Here is a 17,137-nt window from a genome sequence, read left to right on the forward strand (position 1 = left end):
AGTATTTCCTTGTCTTAAATTTTTTCCGCTCATTTTATTATCTTTAATAAATGTTTAGCAAGGCACACAACTTCATCTACTTGCTCTGGTTTTTTACCATTTATGGATAACTTGCAATCATACTCTCATTTCCCCTGTCAAACATCTGTCTTGGTCTTTGATACATCAATTTTCAGATCTGTATCCCTTGTTGTATCATACAGTCTAACATATCACTATCATTCCTATACTCTTTCCAGCACATCCTCTCTTCAGTTTCATCTCAAATCATCACTTTTGTTTTTAATTCCATTCCCTCTGCTGAAGGATCCTTGTTTAGCTATCTTCGCCCACTGAGAAAACAGTTCTTTTTATTTCTATCAAAAATGTTCTGCATTTTCTCTGCCTCTTTTCATCTTCACTATTCCTTTGCTCTCTTTGACTACTTTAAGGTCACCTTTCAATTTAGGGTCTGGTTATACACCTCAACCTCAGGCTGTGCAGGTGAAATTGTCAATCTGCTGACCCAGTGTCTGGAGACTGTTTCGGTTTGGATGGGGAGGAGCAGATTCAAGCTCAACCCTGAGGAGACTGAGTGGCCTCCTGGGCCTGGGATGGTTTCTCCTTTGTTCTTGGATGGGGGCCACGCTTTCCTGTTTGAGACCAGTGTGCAGGTTGGAAGTCCTCCTGAACTTGCAGCTACTGCTCAAAGAGCAAGTGATGGCTATGGCCAGGAGGGCCTTTGCACAGGTCTACCTTGTGTGCCAGTTGCATCCTTTCCTTGACTGGGAAGTCTTTCAGACAGTGCCTTATGCCCTAGTTACCTCATAACTGGACTATTGCAAAGTGTTCTACTTGGGGCTGCCATTGAAATTCATCCAGAAGCTACCACTGGTCCAAAATACAGCTGTGTGGGCAGTAAAGGGTGTCTTCACTGTGCCCTTGTGTCATTCCTGCTTCACAAAACTGCATTGGTTACCAGTTAGCTTCCAGGTACAATTCAAGGTGATGGCCATCATCTGTAAAGTCCTTCATACCATAGAGCCTGGTTATTTGAGGGAGTACCTGTGTCCCATAGTTTCTGCCCATCAGTATGATCAAGCAAAATGGGTATTCTCCAGGTCCCTTCAATTAAAAGTTGCCATCTTGTGGGGCCAAGAAAGAGTGCCTTGTCTATTACAGTGCCCTCTTTCTGGAACAACATCCACCTGGAGATATGTATGACTCCTACCCTTCAAATATGAAGACCCCTGAAGATTTTTTGGTTGGTATTGTGTGGTTTTGTTTGGGCATTTCTCTTTCTCTTTTTACACTATGCATTCTTTTATGGTCAAAAGCTATCCAGAGTCTTTTTGAAGTTGAGTGGCCTCAAAATTTAATAGCAAATAAAATTCTTTGGAGCTATCATTTTCTTTCTATGTACATTATACAACATATTTCTCTAATGCTAATTTATTGCAGCAATTATTCTCTTATGCATGTTTTCCCCCTCATCCATGGCTTTTTTCTCTTCATCATTTCACCAAGCTTTATTTTTTTCAATCTGACAGAATGATGGAAAGAAATTATGGTCAGGAGTTTGAGATTCTGTCCATCTTCCCATTAGCCAGCTAACTCTCTGAAAATAAAACTGAACAGGACTAAAGTTGATATGGCTGGAGAAGCTACCAAAAGACTATTGAGTTCAAAATTGGCCAGATTGATTTGCGTTGTGCATTCCTAAACCTAAGCCTTCACTTTTCTATACTGTGTCATCAACTCAAGATCACACCACCTTCTTTCTATTAGTTTCTTGGACATACAACATGCTTAATTTTCTTTCATTTATTTAATTTGTTAAATCATTCTCTTTACCACTTATTCCTCTCACATTTCAGTTAGCAATTTTTCACATGCTGTGGTTGTCATCAGAGAGGATCAACGGTATTAACAACTTTCACATAACACTTTCTAATAAGTTAGATAAGAGTTTAATGAGATAGATAAGAATTACAGACTTAGTTCCACTCATGCCACATTCCCTGCTAACAGTAAGGACAATAATGGTCAGTTTAGGCACATCTAGGCCAGTGTGCCACAAGCATGAGTATCGTCCTATTTTACCCCAAGCATGCTCACTCTATTCTATGCAAGTTAGAATGTCTAATCTAGAGACTATCTTGCAAGCCAGCATACTAACTAGGATGAGTATAGAAACACACTCAGAAACCTAGGGTCTACATAGACACTAAAAATCTTCTTGGCCAAGTCATCCCATTGTAGCCCTCCATATATTATAGAATTAAAAAATACATCTGAAATACTTCTTGAGCGAAGCACTACTCTGAGATGAACTGGACTATGATTTGAGGGATCTTCCTAAACTCATGGCTACTGGTGGATGCATTTATTTATTTTTTATCCCACTTTTCACTTAGGAGCTGATGGTGGAATAGATATTAAAATGGTAGTAACAATAGAAATCCAAATAGTAGGAGTAGGAGAAATAATAATAGTAGTATTGATTGCATAGTGTTTGTTGTGTGATTCTTGGGGGCGGGGCAGATGTTTTAGGGACATGCTGCAAAAGACTAGCACAGATACCTCTGGAACCACTTGTAATAAACTCTCCCTTTGTAGTGAGATGCAAGTTTGAATTATGAAAGTTCGTTTTGTGATTATGTCCGACATCTTCAAAATGTAGTGTTTTAATACCAAATGCACAACTTTTTATAAAACGTAAGAAGTCAGTAAGCCTGTTTGTTTTGAATGTTAACCAATAATTTCTTTTCTCATTACATTTCCTCTTGAGTGCATACATACCTTTCACATCATCTTTTTTTTTAAACTTTGTTTAAATGAGAAGTGCATGTGCAAAATTTTGAAAATAAAAAGAGCATAAGAACAAAATAAAAACTAAAAATTCCACAAAAGCCAATATTGGGGTATGTATATATGGAATCTTAAGGAGATATACAAAATTGTATGCCCAAAAGTAGTTTTGTCCAAAAGTAGTTTTGCATAGAACAAGGGAATTATTAGGAATTATTCTGTTAATATAACATGATATAATATCTGCTCCTGGGTCTCCCATTTACTTCCCTATCCAGATTAAGACTATTTTCAAGCAGCCTCTTTGTTGAAAATTAGATATTTTTATTAGAGCCAGGAGGTCTGAAGGGGAGCTGATGAGCTGTAATGGAAGAGGAAAATGGGAAATTAATGAATTAAAATGGTTGATCAAAACCATGAAAAAAATCTTACTGAATTTCTAGAGAAGGACTCTCCTACTTTCATTTCCTATCTAAAATGTATTGCTATTAGGCTGTAATAGTATACTCCTTACCTGAGAGTCAGTTTCTTGAACTCAATGGGAATTCAATGAATATTATAAGATTGGACTGTTTGTGTATATTTTATATGACAAATACCAATGGATTTTGCTTTTTTATTTCAATAGGTCAATGCGCAGCTAGTTCGAGAAGTTGATATAGAAAAAGTATCCTCATTTGAGAATCCTTATGTAGATGCAATAAAGAGCTTATGGAATGATCCTGGAATTCAAGAATGTTATGACAGACGACGGGAATACCAGTTGTCAGATTCTACTAAATAGTAAGTATAAATGAGATGATGTTTTAGAGGATTTTTAGCAATGTAATTTTAAAAAGTATATAAATGTATACACATTGATGTTGGGTTTGCTATCTCAATTTTGAAAACTAGTGTAATTTCTTAACTGGTGCTTCAACATACTAAATTAATTATATATCAATTAGATATATATCTCAGATATAATGAGATGCTTTCTGAAATGCTTTGACTACTATAGTATTATCCTAAACCTTCTTGTCAAATGTTTGTCCTGATGATCATGCTGTTAATATAGTTGGCACACATAAACATGCCACCTTGGTCTTCCTGTTCTTTCCAAAACCCAGTTTTTGATCCTCTTTTATCTTTGTCTTATTTTTATCTTTCAGCTTATCTCATTGAAAAACAAATGAGTAAGATTTTCATTAATTTTGCACAAGCTACAATAGCTGTAGCAACAGGGAATTATTTAATTATTAGAAAATGCTTTTGTTCCCATTCAAAAATAAGAAATATCTGGTTTTCAAATAATGCAGTTCTCATTGTGATTCTTGTATAATCCTATATGTATATGTATCTATATCCTGCCTTTTGTCCAAAGTTGTTAAAGCAACATGTATTGTTTTCTCCTCTTTTCCTCTTTTTCCTTACATCAAACCCAGTGAAAGCTAGACTAAGAGATGGTGACAGGCCTTCGATTATGCATTGAATATTGTGGCAAAAGGGACACCCTGTTCCTTGGATCACACTTGTTCTTATCTGTGTGTAAACTCTTAATACATTACTGTAGGATAGGAAGAGAAATAATATTTTATTTTTCAGAATCTCTGGAATCAAAGTATATAGGGTTACTTCCTTCGGAGATATTTGTCAGGCATCCTATTAATACCAGTAATACGGTATATTTCCCAGTTCCTCTTCATATGACCAAGAAGTAGAATTGGCAGTCAGAACTAATGGAATCTGGCTGATAAGGTAAATGAGTGCGTATGAACATGAACATTTTGAACCCAGACCAAAATGTCTGGATATAAATGTTCAGAAGTTTTATTTGGCAAGATTTGCAAAATATATTTATTTGTCTGTTATACTTTCTAGCCTTCAAAAGCTCAGCTAAATTAGTAAATCAGCCCTGAAAATAAATACATGCTTAATTATTTTGGTCTTGCTCCTCATACTTATATCTTAAAGTCTCATGTAATGTTTCTTATATATCTACAGAGTGGAGGATGCAAATAATATACTGTCTTAGAGCAAGGAATTTTTCCTTTGCAGTGAATTCCAATTAGTGGAATTCAATCCTGTTCCACCTATGTTAGATATGTGTGTTAGTGTATCCAGGAAACAAGAAAGGAGCATTAATTAGAGTGGCTTTTGATATGGTAAAACCTCAGTAATGCATACATTGGCAGATTCAGATTTCAGTAGGTGTTTGCATGTTGTAGCCAGCCAAATCTCACAGGGTATGCTGTTCCAAAAGGCAGGCACCACAACAGAGAAAGACACTTTCTGGGTCCAGTTAGGTGACATTTTTCATGGGGAGAACCCAAAATATACCCATCCTGTTGGATCTTATGGGAGAAGCAGCAGCAGTTGGAGAGAAGTGGTCCAATAAATAAATCAGCCCTGTGCCATGAAGGGTTTTATAGGTAACTAGCATCTTGAATAGCACCCAAAAAGCCTATAGGAAGCAGATGTAGCTTGCCCTGAAAACCAAATATGGGTATATGGCAAAATGGGACAAGGGGTACAGGTTTCTAAACCTCTTTCTTTATGCTACCAAAATAGGAAACTTCAACCAAACATCATGACTTTCAGTTCTGAGACACAAAAAAATTGTTGACTTCTGTAATTCAGAAATGACCTCTTTCTGTTTGCATAATTTATAATTACAGTAATGCATTGCAATGTTTTTTTCCAGGAAATTCTCATTAGTGAGATGATTTTAGACACCTTTGAAAGATGTGTAGCACACAAATGCATGGCCTTTGTCACTCCTGCTCCCACTGTTTTCCATATTTGGATGGGAAATATTGTAGATCTATTATCATAAAAAATCTTAAACATTTAAGCCAATCATTAATGGTTGGTGGCATACAATTATTGAAAAAACATTGCGCATCTTAATATATTTCTATTATAGGCCATATTTTAAAAGTTAATTATAGCTGTAATTTGTTCAGTAAAATCTGAAGTGGCTGCTACAGTAATTTTATTGGGTTGCCATAGAGATAGGCCTGAGGTGCTATAGCAAGGTAATCTGTGTGGTCATAATGCAGTCATGGTTCTCTGAGGCAGCTACAGAATTCTAATACAACTAAAAATGTTAGAGTTGTGCTTTTATATAATAGTACAGTGAAGCTCTTTGAACAGACTGGAAAGATTTATACATTTCAGGAGGGGATTTCATAGTTGTCTAAGTAAGAGTGAGGTTTTCTATTTTCCACATCTGTTCAGCATATATAGGTCAATTCCAGTTGTCCTAAGCTAATTCAGTTGACTAATAAGCAAGCAGAAGAGTATGTGATGACCTTTCCTGTCAACAATAATTGTATCGAGAACAAACAAGTTATCTGTGAAGTCTGTCAAGCTCTCTGAGCTTGGTTGTTTGATTGCAGATGTTTCATTACCCGGCTAGGCAATATCATCACTGCTAATGAATGTGGGGTTTGCTCCCTGTTTAAATACAGTAGCTTGCCCTGCCAGTGTTGGTGGGGGTGTGGTTTTCTCCTTGGTGGTTCCTTGATTAGGGTATTGTTTTCTGCTTGATTGTTTGTCTCCTTGGTAATTCCTTGATTAGTGTATTGTTTTCTGCTTGATTGTTTGTCTCCTTGATTGTTTGTCCCCTTGGTAATTCCTTGATTAGTGTATTATTTTCTGCTTGATGGTTTGTCTGGTATTAATCCCTGCTTATCTGGGTGTAGGCTGCTGGAGAGGATGTGTTCTGATCTTTTTGTTTCCTTCTTAGCTTTCTTATTGTCTCTTTTGATTGGTGTGTAAATGTGGTTTACTTCTATGTGTCTATTGATGGTTGATGTGTCTAAGTGCCAAGCTTCCAGGAATTCACTAGCATTTTTGGATTTGGCTTGGTCTATGATGCTCACAGTTTCCCAGTTGAAACTGTGGTTGAGTCTGTCCATGTGTTGTGAGATTAAGGAGTTTTCGTCGTGTCTTCTGACTGCTATTTGGTGTTCAGGGATACACTCTGCTAGTCTTCTGCCAGTCTGTCCTACATAGTGGCTATTACAGTCTTTATATTATATGTTGTAGATGGCTCTGTTGTTTTCTTCTTGGGCTCCTGGGTCTTTCAAAAGACAAGCAGAAGCACTGACCAGGGCCACCCAAGCTAGGAATGGCACAACTGGGCACATGATGGATCTGTTCAAAGGCACTCTTGGTCATTGCTGCTGCCTGGTCTTCCAGCAGGAGCCAAGAGTCTAAAAGAACCCCTAAATTGCATACCAGTTCTGACTGGGGAATATAATCCAATCCTGAACTGAAAGAAGAGAATCTCCAGAATTAGGAGACCTCAAAACCCACAGCCACTCGATCATGCATTGAGCTGAAGCCTCTTCTTCCTCATTCAGCCCCCCACAGCCTCCAGTACTGGGAAAGAACCAGTGTCACTTAGTCAACCTAGGATAGTGATAGGTAGATGGGCATTATCATCATATTGATGATACCTGACCTCATACCAGTGAGTGACTTCCCAGTGATTTAATGTAAATGTTAAATAAGATCAAGGAAAAAGTAGGCCCTAAGGGGGACTGGGCTTGATCTCTCCTCCCCCACTATCACTGACTAGACCCACTGTACCTCCCACTCCTAAACCTTGAAATTGGTCCAGGAGAATGCCAGGCTCAATGGTATCAAAAGCTTTTTTTCTTTTCTTTTTTTCTTTTTCCCTATTCTGATCTTTTTAGTTCTGTAGCTGAATGCTTTAAATGTTACTCATAATGAATCCTATTCAGTTTTATTGGGCTTATTAATCAGTTTTATGGGCTTGTGCAGTAGGTGCTATATATATTAGTGGCTTTTCTTTTTTTCCCTTTCTTTTTGTATAAGATACATTATTAAACAATTAGGTGGTACTCTTTCAGGGTGGAGGTTGGGAATTGGTTCAGAAAGATGTGTTGCTGATTTGTGTGTGTGTGTAGCATTTTGGAGCTGGAGCAAAGGAGATCTAAGTTAAGATCTTCACTTAACTGTGGAACTTACTGAGCGACTCTGGTCACATCTTCCCAGCCTGAAAACAGTTGTACTAGAGAAAAATGAATAAGTCTCCCCAGAGATCCTTACTAGAAGAATGAGATGTAAAGAAAATAAAACCACTGTGGTCTTAAAAAGATCTGAGGTAGCTTTGTAATGAGAGAGTGCAGAAGGATAAAATACTTTTTAGTGGTGGGCAGTCAGTGTTCCATATGTTAGATTTCTGAAACAGAAATTATACTGTATTTCATATTAATATTTCCATACTGAACATGCTAATGCATGCCTTTTTTGTGTATGTGATGCAGTGTCTTAAGCTGTATATCTCTGCATGCTTCAAGAAAAGGGCTCAGTTGAACAGAATGGTACTTTTTTTTTTAATAGAACAAATCATTTTACATGCGTTCTATAGTTGATTCTCTGAAAGCTTACAGATTATAAATGTTCTCTTTTTTATAGTAATTTTATTAAACGTTACAGTTAAAAAGATAAGAACTAATACAAGCTAAAAAAAATAGAAAGTGCAGAAAAAAGAAAAAGAAAAATAGAAAAAATAAGAATGGAGTAAAGAAAAAGAAAAATATATAAAGAAATGACTTCCCCCTTCATAACAAGAAGTATACACAATTTTAGTAACTTATTACCTTCTCTTAAAATACAACAAATGATGTCTTCTTCCCATATCCCATCTCTTATCTATAAACCAATCTTTAAAGCCTCGTAGTTCAGTCCTGGTCAGCAAAAGTCTATTAAGGATTACCAGAGATAACAGCATATCTATTTTAATCTGGATCAAATCAACTTTATATTCCTTCCTTTTACTTTTAACAGTCTTAATCTTTAATCCCTTCAAATACTATCCTAGAACTTGATTTCTTTGCATTTTTTCTTTGTCCTTTCTCACAAAATCATTCAAAACCTTAATAAGACTCTTTTGTAAATACAGTATAGGAAAGTTATCCAGGTCACTCTTTTGATTTCTTATTAGTATATCCCTTTTAATTATCAAGATATCATTTCATTTGAATATCCATTGTAGCCTCTTTTTCCATATCATTCTTGTAGCCTGTCATTTTTAAATCCGCTTTCAAATCAGTCTCGGTCTTGTCCAGTAAAACTTGTTCCTCTTTCATAACATCTTTTAAACATAGTCTACCTATAGAGGCAGACATTCTTTAAATTAACTTCTGGGTCCATTGTTAACAAATATCCTTCAATATGTCCAATGTTAAAATATTTTGCTTCATTCTGTATTACTAAGTCAAATTTAAGTGTTCTTCTTTAATTGTAATCTTTAGTTTCTTCTGGTTCCCTCTAGTGTCCAAACTTCAAAATCCCATCCTCTCATGGTTTTTTAAAAAAATAATTCAAAACAAAAGCGTTTTCCCATGGGAAGGATTCTTATAATTAATTTCAAAACCTTATTTTAAATCCATCTGGACCCTTAGTCTGTTTGTAACTGTTTATTCAAAAAAAAATTTTTTTTTAAGTCCTTAAATTGTATTTAAAACTTCTTTTGCTAAGGATCGAAGAGATTCATCCGGTGCCCTAAAGGTGCCACTGCAAAGATTCCTAATAGCTAAAAAGCAGTCAAGAAGCTATTTCTGAAAGTGATTAAGAAATGAGGCTTGGTGAACCTTATGTCCATATAGGCTATATTATGGCTGAGAGCTTGGTTGAAATCCCTCGACTCCCAGCCACTTGACTCACGAGCCAACCACAAAAACCTCAGTTCCTGCATTGTGCTCATGAGGAGCAGCTGTCTGGAGTTCATGTGGGTGATCTCACAATCTCTCCATTTTCCAGAGAGATTTCACTGCCCAGAATTCAGTGTCTGGCCACCAGGCTCCACCGCAGTGCCATCCCTGCTCACTCAGGGACGTCTAGTTCGCCATGAATCCTCACGGGTAGTCCAGAATGGTACTTATTTCTATGTAAATATTGGTAAATTCCCATTGCAAATCATTGAGGCAACCATAATATTAATGCTTACAGGAACAGGTTTATACTATGAAGGAGAGCTGACTCTCAGTAAGGAAGCCTACCTCTACCTGTAATTTAGTTTTCAATATAAAATATAAGAACAAAAGTTGACATACTGTAGTTCCACAGTTGTATAATATGTACATAACCTAAAAATAGAAACTTGCTAGCATCCATTTTGGCTGTAAGTCTATCCATATTTGTCTGGGTGTAAATGAATTTGTGCAATCTTCTCCCATGAATAAAATCAATTATTTCATTCAAGTTAGATTTAGCAAGGAAAAAATATATATACTACTAACCAAAAGACATGTAACTTTCTTCATATTTTCTTAGCATAGATTTACTTCTCTTAACAAATCTGGTAGATTTGTCATAGTGAGCTTATTTATCACCCAACAAATATACAAGGGAACCAACTGAACTGATACAACTTTCTTTTGATCAGAGCTATACAATTTCATTTGGATGATAGCAAATTAATAACTACCAGTATAAGCTCATATTTAAAACTGTCCTTAGAAGTTTGAATAATACAGAAACACATGTTTTGGCCTCTAATCTGCCTCTTTTTTATACCAATTCTTGACCATGCATTACTCATGTAAGAGGAGAAATTTGCTGACTTCTCTGAAGAATGGGAGGATAGATTATTTTATTGAGTTAGTGACCCAATAATAGATAATAAACCTGTTACTGCTGAATATATATTGTAGATGGAATGGAAACAAGTCCCAACCTAATTTCAAATAAAGCAATTTCTATCCTTTCTTCAGAAATCATATCAATTAAGTCCATTAAAATATTTGAGAAATGGTGCATCTCTGAAACTTTTAGCAGTATATTTCAATTATTTTTTAAAAAGGATTCTTTATATTTCCAGGTACTTTGGAAAGATGTTAAAAATTGGGAGTTATGAGTCTGAACTTAGTGAATCTCAGTGGTATTCTTTGACATAATTCTTTTTAATCCATTTCAGGAAATAATTAAAAAATTACAATGAAAAAATTCAGTGATGGCATTATAATCCATAGTGAGCCCAGTTTCCACCTGATTTTTATCATTTTTGTGATTATGTCATGGTGCCAATTTCTATCATTTACATAATGTCCTCACACAAATTATTTAAATTGCTGTGATGACATATGTTTTATTATAATAGACCCTGGGGAATAATGGACATCCCCCAAGTTGGTCCATTATATCAAGGATTCACTGCATAAATACTTCTGTATTCCCACAGTATAACTATTTCTTCTACTTTTTTTTTCTTTTTCTTTTTTTATGCTTTGGATTTTTTTTTAGTTTATATCTTGATGTTTATTAAATGTATATTAAATGTTGTGTTTCTTCAGTAAAAATGTAAAGAAGCCCCATATTTTTCTATTTTAAAAGAACAGAAATTTAAAATAATGGATAAAATATTGTACTTCCCTAACACGTACACTTCTACAGAAATTCCAAAGTCTATGGATATACTCCAGATGCCATGATCAATCAGTATCAATCACAGCACTAGCGGGATTAACCATTTCTCAGAATTCACCCCTGATTTTGCTCTGTTTTTTCTGAGCAAGCTCATTGCAGCCTTATCTAGGCAAAGTGGGAGTGAGGGTTGACCTTGTTCTCACTTTTCCTGCACAAACCTGATCAGCTTAAACAACAACAACTTTTTATTCTCTGCCGGTTGCTTGCAGCCACCTAGGATGTTCTGACCTGCAGCTTGAGAACTTCTGAATTAAGGCATAAAGTAATAATTGTGCTAGAAATACTTTAAAAGCAGGGCAAGAATATCCAATTCCAAGAAAACATGCATGTCTGCAAAAGGAATTAAATTGAGATAGGAAACAAGAAAAATTAGGTTCTTAATCCAGAAGTTTCATTTTCAGCAATTTAATGTTATTGTTCTTTAAGGGGGATATTTAATAGTGAAGATTCATAATCCTGAATCTTGTTTCAATTTAGATAAATAAATATTCTTATGCTAAAGTTAAATTAGTTTAAATGTATGCTAATTTGGGATGATACATTGACTTACCAGTAAATTTGTGTTCTTTCTTTCTTTCTTTCTTTCTTTCTTTCTTTCTTTCTTTCTTTCTTTCTTTCTTTCTTTCTTTCTTTCTCTCTCTCTCTCTCTCTCTCTCTCTCTCTCTCTCTCTATATATATATATATATATATATATATATATATATATATATAAAAATCTAGATTAGAATTGAATGATGCATAAAATTTAACAGACTTGTGCCCATATACATTAGTTTCCTGGGGATAAATATAGCTCCCTGTGATTTCATTTAACAGGCAGAAGACTGTATTATGTGTCACCCTGCTTGGCAGCTGAATTGGATTGAGGATGGAGATCAATCTGGGCATCAGTTACCAAAATAACATAATTGATGCAGTTATGATGAGCCGGAAGCATATTTTTAGTCGACTCATCTTGAGTGAATAATTGGATATTGTTGATCTATTCCAGCTTTGTCCACCTGAATCTGCAGTGGAACAGGCTCAGGACAGTAGAGCTGGTGTCATGTGTAAGGTATCAACAACAAAAGAGAGCAGTGATCCTGTGCCAACAATGATATGAGGTGCCAAGGAACAAGGGCAAAATGCATTATATAGACCAGTGTCTGATACAAAATACAAAAACCTATAGCTGTGGGGAAATTACACAAACCAGTACAGCAAAATCTTGGGGCTCAGCCACCTCCCAGCTTTCACTGGGAAACTCTCATAAGAATACCTCTGTTAATTGAAGTGTTCCAAGTGGACATCCATTTGCTGACATTTAATTTTAGATTTATGGTCAGTAATAATTTTATTTAATACCCCAATTTTTCCAATATATAACTTACTTTGTCCTTTGTATACTTTGTCACGTATGGCTATTTTGTATCTTTTGTTTGTTTGTACTGTAGCTTGTCCAATTCATGTTCTATGTATAGAGGGTAGAAGCATTTTATATTAAAAGTGATGGAATGGAGAGAACAGTGTTATATGTGATTGTCACATTTTTTATAACTACCTATATTGTAAGTTATGTCTAGGATATAATATGTCAGAAATATATCAATATAGTAGGTATCCATAAGATATCAACAGTCACAATTGCTTCCAGGTGTCCTTTCCAGCAGCATAGATTCCATTATTTGTTTGTTTGTTTTTTATTTATAGAATTTATACAGCAATCCATCTCACCTTTGTGTCAGCCCTACAAGGTAGACCAGATCAGGAAACTGACTCCACAGGAAGACTAGAACTATACCTTTTTGAGAAATACTATAGTAACACAATTTTGCAAGTCCCCCTTTGTTTTCTGTTCCCTCCCTCTTATACCTAAGAGAGTTGGGGAAGCCAGCCTTTTTTTAACATTTTCCCACCTCCCTGGGCTTAGCACAACTTCTGCACCTGTTGTCTTAATGGCTTCTGGATGGTTTCTCCATTTCCATGTCTTCCTATACCTTGTGACTCTAGGCAATTCACAGTACAAAATAATAAAAACACACGTTAGTGTAGCCAAACTCCTAAAAGACCATCTCCCAATCAAAAACCCATATAAGTTGGGTTCCAGTAAGATGCCTAAGGATCATGAGGGTCACTGAGAAAAAGCATGGAATCAGTATAATGAAAACTGCTTCAGTTCGGCCAATCAAACCTTTATTATGGCCCTAAGGCCAGCAGTCAGATACAGATAAAGCAAAAAAATATGAGGCTAAAAAGAAAAGAAATTAATACATTTTTTCAAATGCAAGGACAGGCAGCTGATTCATATACAGGTGCAGAATAGAGAAATCTGGAAAGATATATCCAAATAATATCAGCATGGGATAAGCAACTAATGGAAATCATGCTTTCTACCAGGGAATTTCTTCAGTATGAGATAGATAAAAGCCAACTAGGATTCCCTGTGGAGAGCAATGAAGAATTCTACTGACCTATCCCTGCAAGGACATATTCGTTGATGTGGGAGAATAATTTTATAGTACCCCAATAGAACAGCAAGAGTCAATGCATCGAACCTAGCAACATGGAAGGCTTGGCAAAATTTCAGGACTGTGATAGAGGTAGGAAGCTGTCACCTACCCCTTCAAAAGACCCCATATGTTGTGAAGCACACTTTGCTTTGAAGATCAGTGTCCCAAATACACTGCTTAAGGATACTTCTGGCATTTTGAAAGCCTAAGGGGCAAAACCTTTCCATGAAAGTCCTAGGGAGTGAAGCTTGCCAATAACTTTCTTTTAACCAGGTTAACTTGAAGTGGTCTCTAAGAATCAGTGGGGGCAGACCCACTGGGAAAAAAGTTAACATTAACCAAAGGCTAAAAAGATAGTGGAGAAGGAAATGGCAACCCACTCCAGTATCCTTGCCAAGAAAACCCATGGACAATGTCAAAAGGCTAAAAGATATGATGCCGGAAGATGAGCCCCTCAGGTCAGAAGGTGTCCAATATGCTACTGGGGAAGAGCGGAGGGCAATTCCAAGTAGCTCCAGAAAGAGTGAAGCGGCTGGGCCAAAGCCGAAAGGACATGCAGCTGTGGAAGAGAGGACTCTTTGGAAAAGACCCTGATGCTGGGAAAGATTGAAGGCAAAAGGAGAAGGGGACAGCAGAGGATGAGATGGTTAGATAGCATCACTGAAGCAATGAGCATGAAACTGAGCAAACTCAGGGAGGCAGTGAAGGACAGGAAGGCCTGGCGCAATATGGTTCATGGGGTCACGAAGAGTCAGACACAACTTAACAACTGAACAACAGCAACAACAAAAAGATAGTACCAAAGTCTAGCATCCACAGAGACCAAGCCCATGTCTAAATGTAGTGCAACGTTCTTAATTTATCATGGGACTGCAAGGATATCTCTAATAAACTTAGAGCAAATGGCTTCAAGGATGTCAAGATTTCTCTAAGTACTGTACAGATTTGGACACCATAGAGAAGCTGAGAGCCGATCTTGGCTATGAAGACCTGGCAAGCTGCAGGGATAAAGTGGGCTCCTTTCAAATGGAAAAATCTCAGGATAGCTGGGATGCTATTCAAAATGCTGTTGTTTCATTGAGTAACCTGCAGAGAATTTTGCAATGGTAAAGTGGTTATTGTGTTTATTGGCCTGCTGTAACAAACTTATTGATACAGTTCCTTCAGAGGAATCTATAGCACAGTCTGGTTTGGTTTTACAGCATCTGATTCAATTGACAAAGCCTAGGAATATGGGCAATGTTTTTGGATGTGATTGGCTAGCTACCTGCATTCTTCAAACTTTTTTGATTGCTTACATCAGCATGGAAAAGTTTATTGGGTGAATGCAAGGATCCTACATATCTTAAAAGAATTACCAGCACATTCTATGCAACAAACCCCAACTCAGTTTAGCAGACTTTGGCTACCACTGACAAAATCCATCTGTATGCTGTATTCTTCTGTACGTGCATAAAAAGCCTATTTAATGCCATTTTATATTTGTAACATGCATAAAATACATATGCATAAAATCTCATTTGATTTCAATGAGATTTTTAATATCCATTTCAGTGGATATTATGCTTTAACAGATACCCCTTCCCCACATTAATCTTTTAAATTGAAGATTTATTAGTAGCTGCAAAAGCTTATTCAAATCCTGATAACTGTATAACTACTACCCTGCTGCAAATATTTCATTTTTGGACAAGAAATATAAGAAATTGGTACCAATACAACTACAGAACATTGATTCTGCAATTCACATCCTTCTAAGTTTAGCTCTAAAATAGGTATAATTCCCCTGATGCATAACTTCTGTGAGGAGAAAGCATGTTCCTGTTGATTCTCCTTGATCTGTTTTGCAGCTTTTGTTACTCTTGACCATGTTATGCTGCTGGACTGTCTTCTGTGAATTGCTTCTATGTATCTACAAATTTGTTTGCAGAAAATAGCATTGTGGAGAGATGTGCTATTTAACTTTCATGGCACTTGTGCTAGGGGATCTCAAAAGATTCCAATTTACCTCCCATATTCTTTAACATTTCAGCGAGGCTGCTGTGTTAAATCAGCTAAAGTATTGCTGATAGCTAAAACTTCGGTATGAAAAAAAAAGCAATAAACCTGTTCATGGTCATTGTGCAGTGTCCTGAAAAAAGCAGGCATTCTTACTTGAGAAGGACATGGCTTTGGTGGCCCAGATAGGCAAGTTATATACAGGTAGTCCTCAACTTACGACCACAGTTGGGACCGGAATGTCCATCACTAAGCAGTGCAATCAAGTGAGTCATACCCAACTTTACTACCTTTTTTGCCATGGTCATTAAGTGAAGCATTGCAATCGTTAAGCAAATCACATGGTCGTTAAGTGAATCTGGCTTCCCCATTGATTTTCCTTGTCAGAAACCCCCTGGAAAGGTTGCAAATGATGATCACATGACCCCAGAAAGCTGCAACCATTGTAAATATATGCCAGTTGCCAAGCACCCGAATCTTGATCATGTGACAGACAATTGTAACTGCGAGGACCAGCCATAAGTAACTTTTCAGTGCCATTGTATCTTCGAACAGTTGTTAAATGAATGGCTGTAAGTCAAGGACTACCTGTAGTGATTCATCCGCAAGCAATCTTCAGGCTGAATACAGGTAGTCCTCATTTAGCAACCACAGTTGGGACTGTCAACTCAATTGTTAAGTGAAGCAGTTGCTAAGTGAAACCACAACTGTGCTTACAATCTTACTTCAGTTTTCCCTTCCAATACAGACCTATAAAAGTCGTAAATACAAGGATTGGTTGCAAAGTTACCTTTTCATCACCATTGTAACTGCAAACAGTTGCTGTATAAGGCAGTCACTAAACCAGGATTGCCTATAACTATAAAACATTATAAATGGGACTGCCCTGAAATATGACTCGGTATAGGTGGTCCTTGTGCAGCAACCATTCTTTCAACAACCAAACTTGCGATGATGCTGAACAAGTGGTACTTATGACTGGTCCTTGAAGTTCCGGCCATCTCAGCATCCCATGGTTGCCACTTGCCGCTTTCTTTGCTGGCTTCCTACAAGCAAAGTCAAAGTCAGCAGGAGGTCGCAAATGGTGACCACATGACATCCTCGCTTAACAACCTGTGATGATTCACTTAACATTAACTGTCATCACTAAGCAACACGGTTGCATGACATCACACAGTGTCATGCTTAGCAATGGAAATTCCAGTCCCAACTGCTGTCATTAACAAAGGACTACTTGTAGCCAGAATTAGACATAATCAGATACATTCTGATATTTTGGATGTTAGTTTTAATTTTCAAGAACATCTTATGGTGCTGATGTTTACATATGATGATGTGCCATCAAGTTGGTGTCAACTCTTAGTGACCACTTAGGTACATTTTCTCCAGAATGATCTGCCATCAGCCAGGTCTTGCA

At 36.7% G+C, this 17,137-nt stretch overlaps 1 protein-coding gene across 1 annotated transcript in view; it reads left to right on the top strand.

Annotated features, from left to right (window-relative positions):
• Positions 1-17,137, top strand: part of LOC103054358 (guanine nucleotide-binding protein G(q) subunit alpha) — a 125,022-nt gene that overhangs the window by 84,101 nt on the left and 23,784 nt on the right. Inside the window, exon 3 of the mRNA XM_088129944.1 lies at positions 3,419-3,573. Within this exon, the coding sequence (XP_087986070.1) occupies positions 3,419-3,573 (155 nt within the window). The remainder of the gene's footprint in view (positions 1-3,418; positions 3,574-17,137) is intronic.

The sequence above is a fragment of the Python bivittatus genome, unplaced genomic scaffold (assembly GCF_059951505.1).
Source record: "Python bivittatus isolate LINGU-HERP-01145 unplaced genomic scaffold, Pbiv_v1 ctg000850_np1212, whole genome shotgun sequence".
NCBI classification, from domain to species: Eukaryota; Metazoa; Chordata; class Lepidosauria; order Squamata; family Pythonidae; genus Python; species Python bivittatus.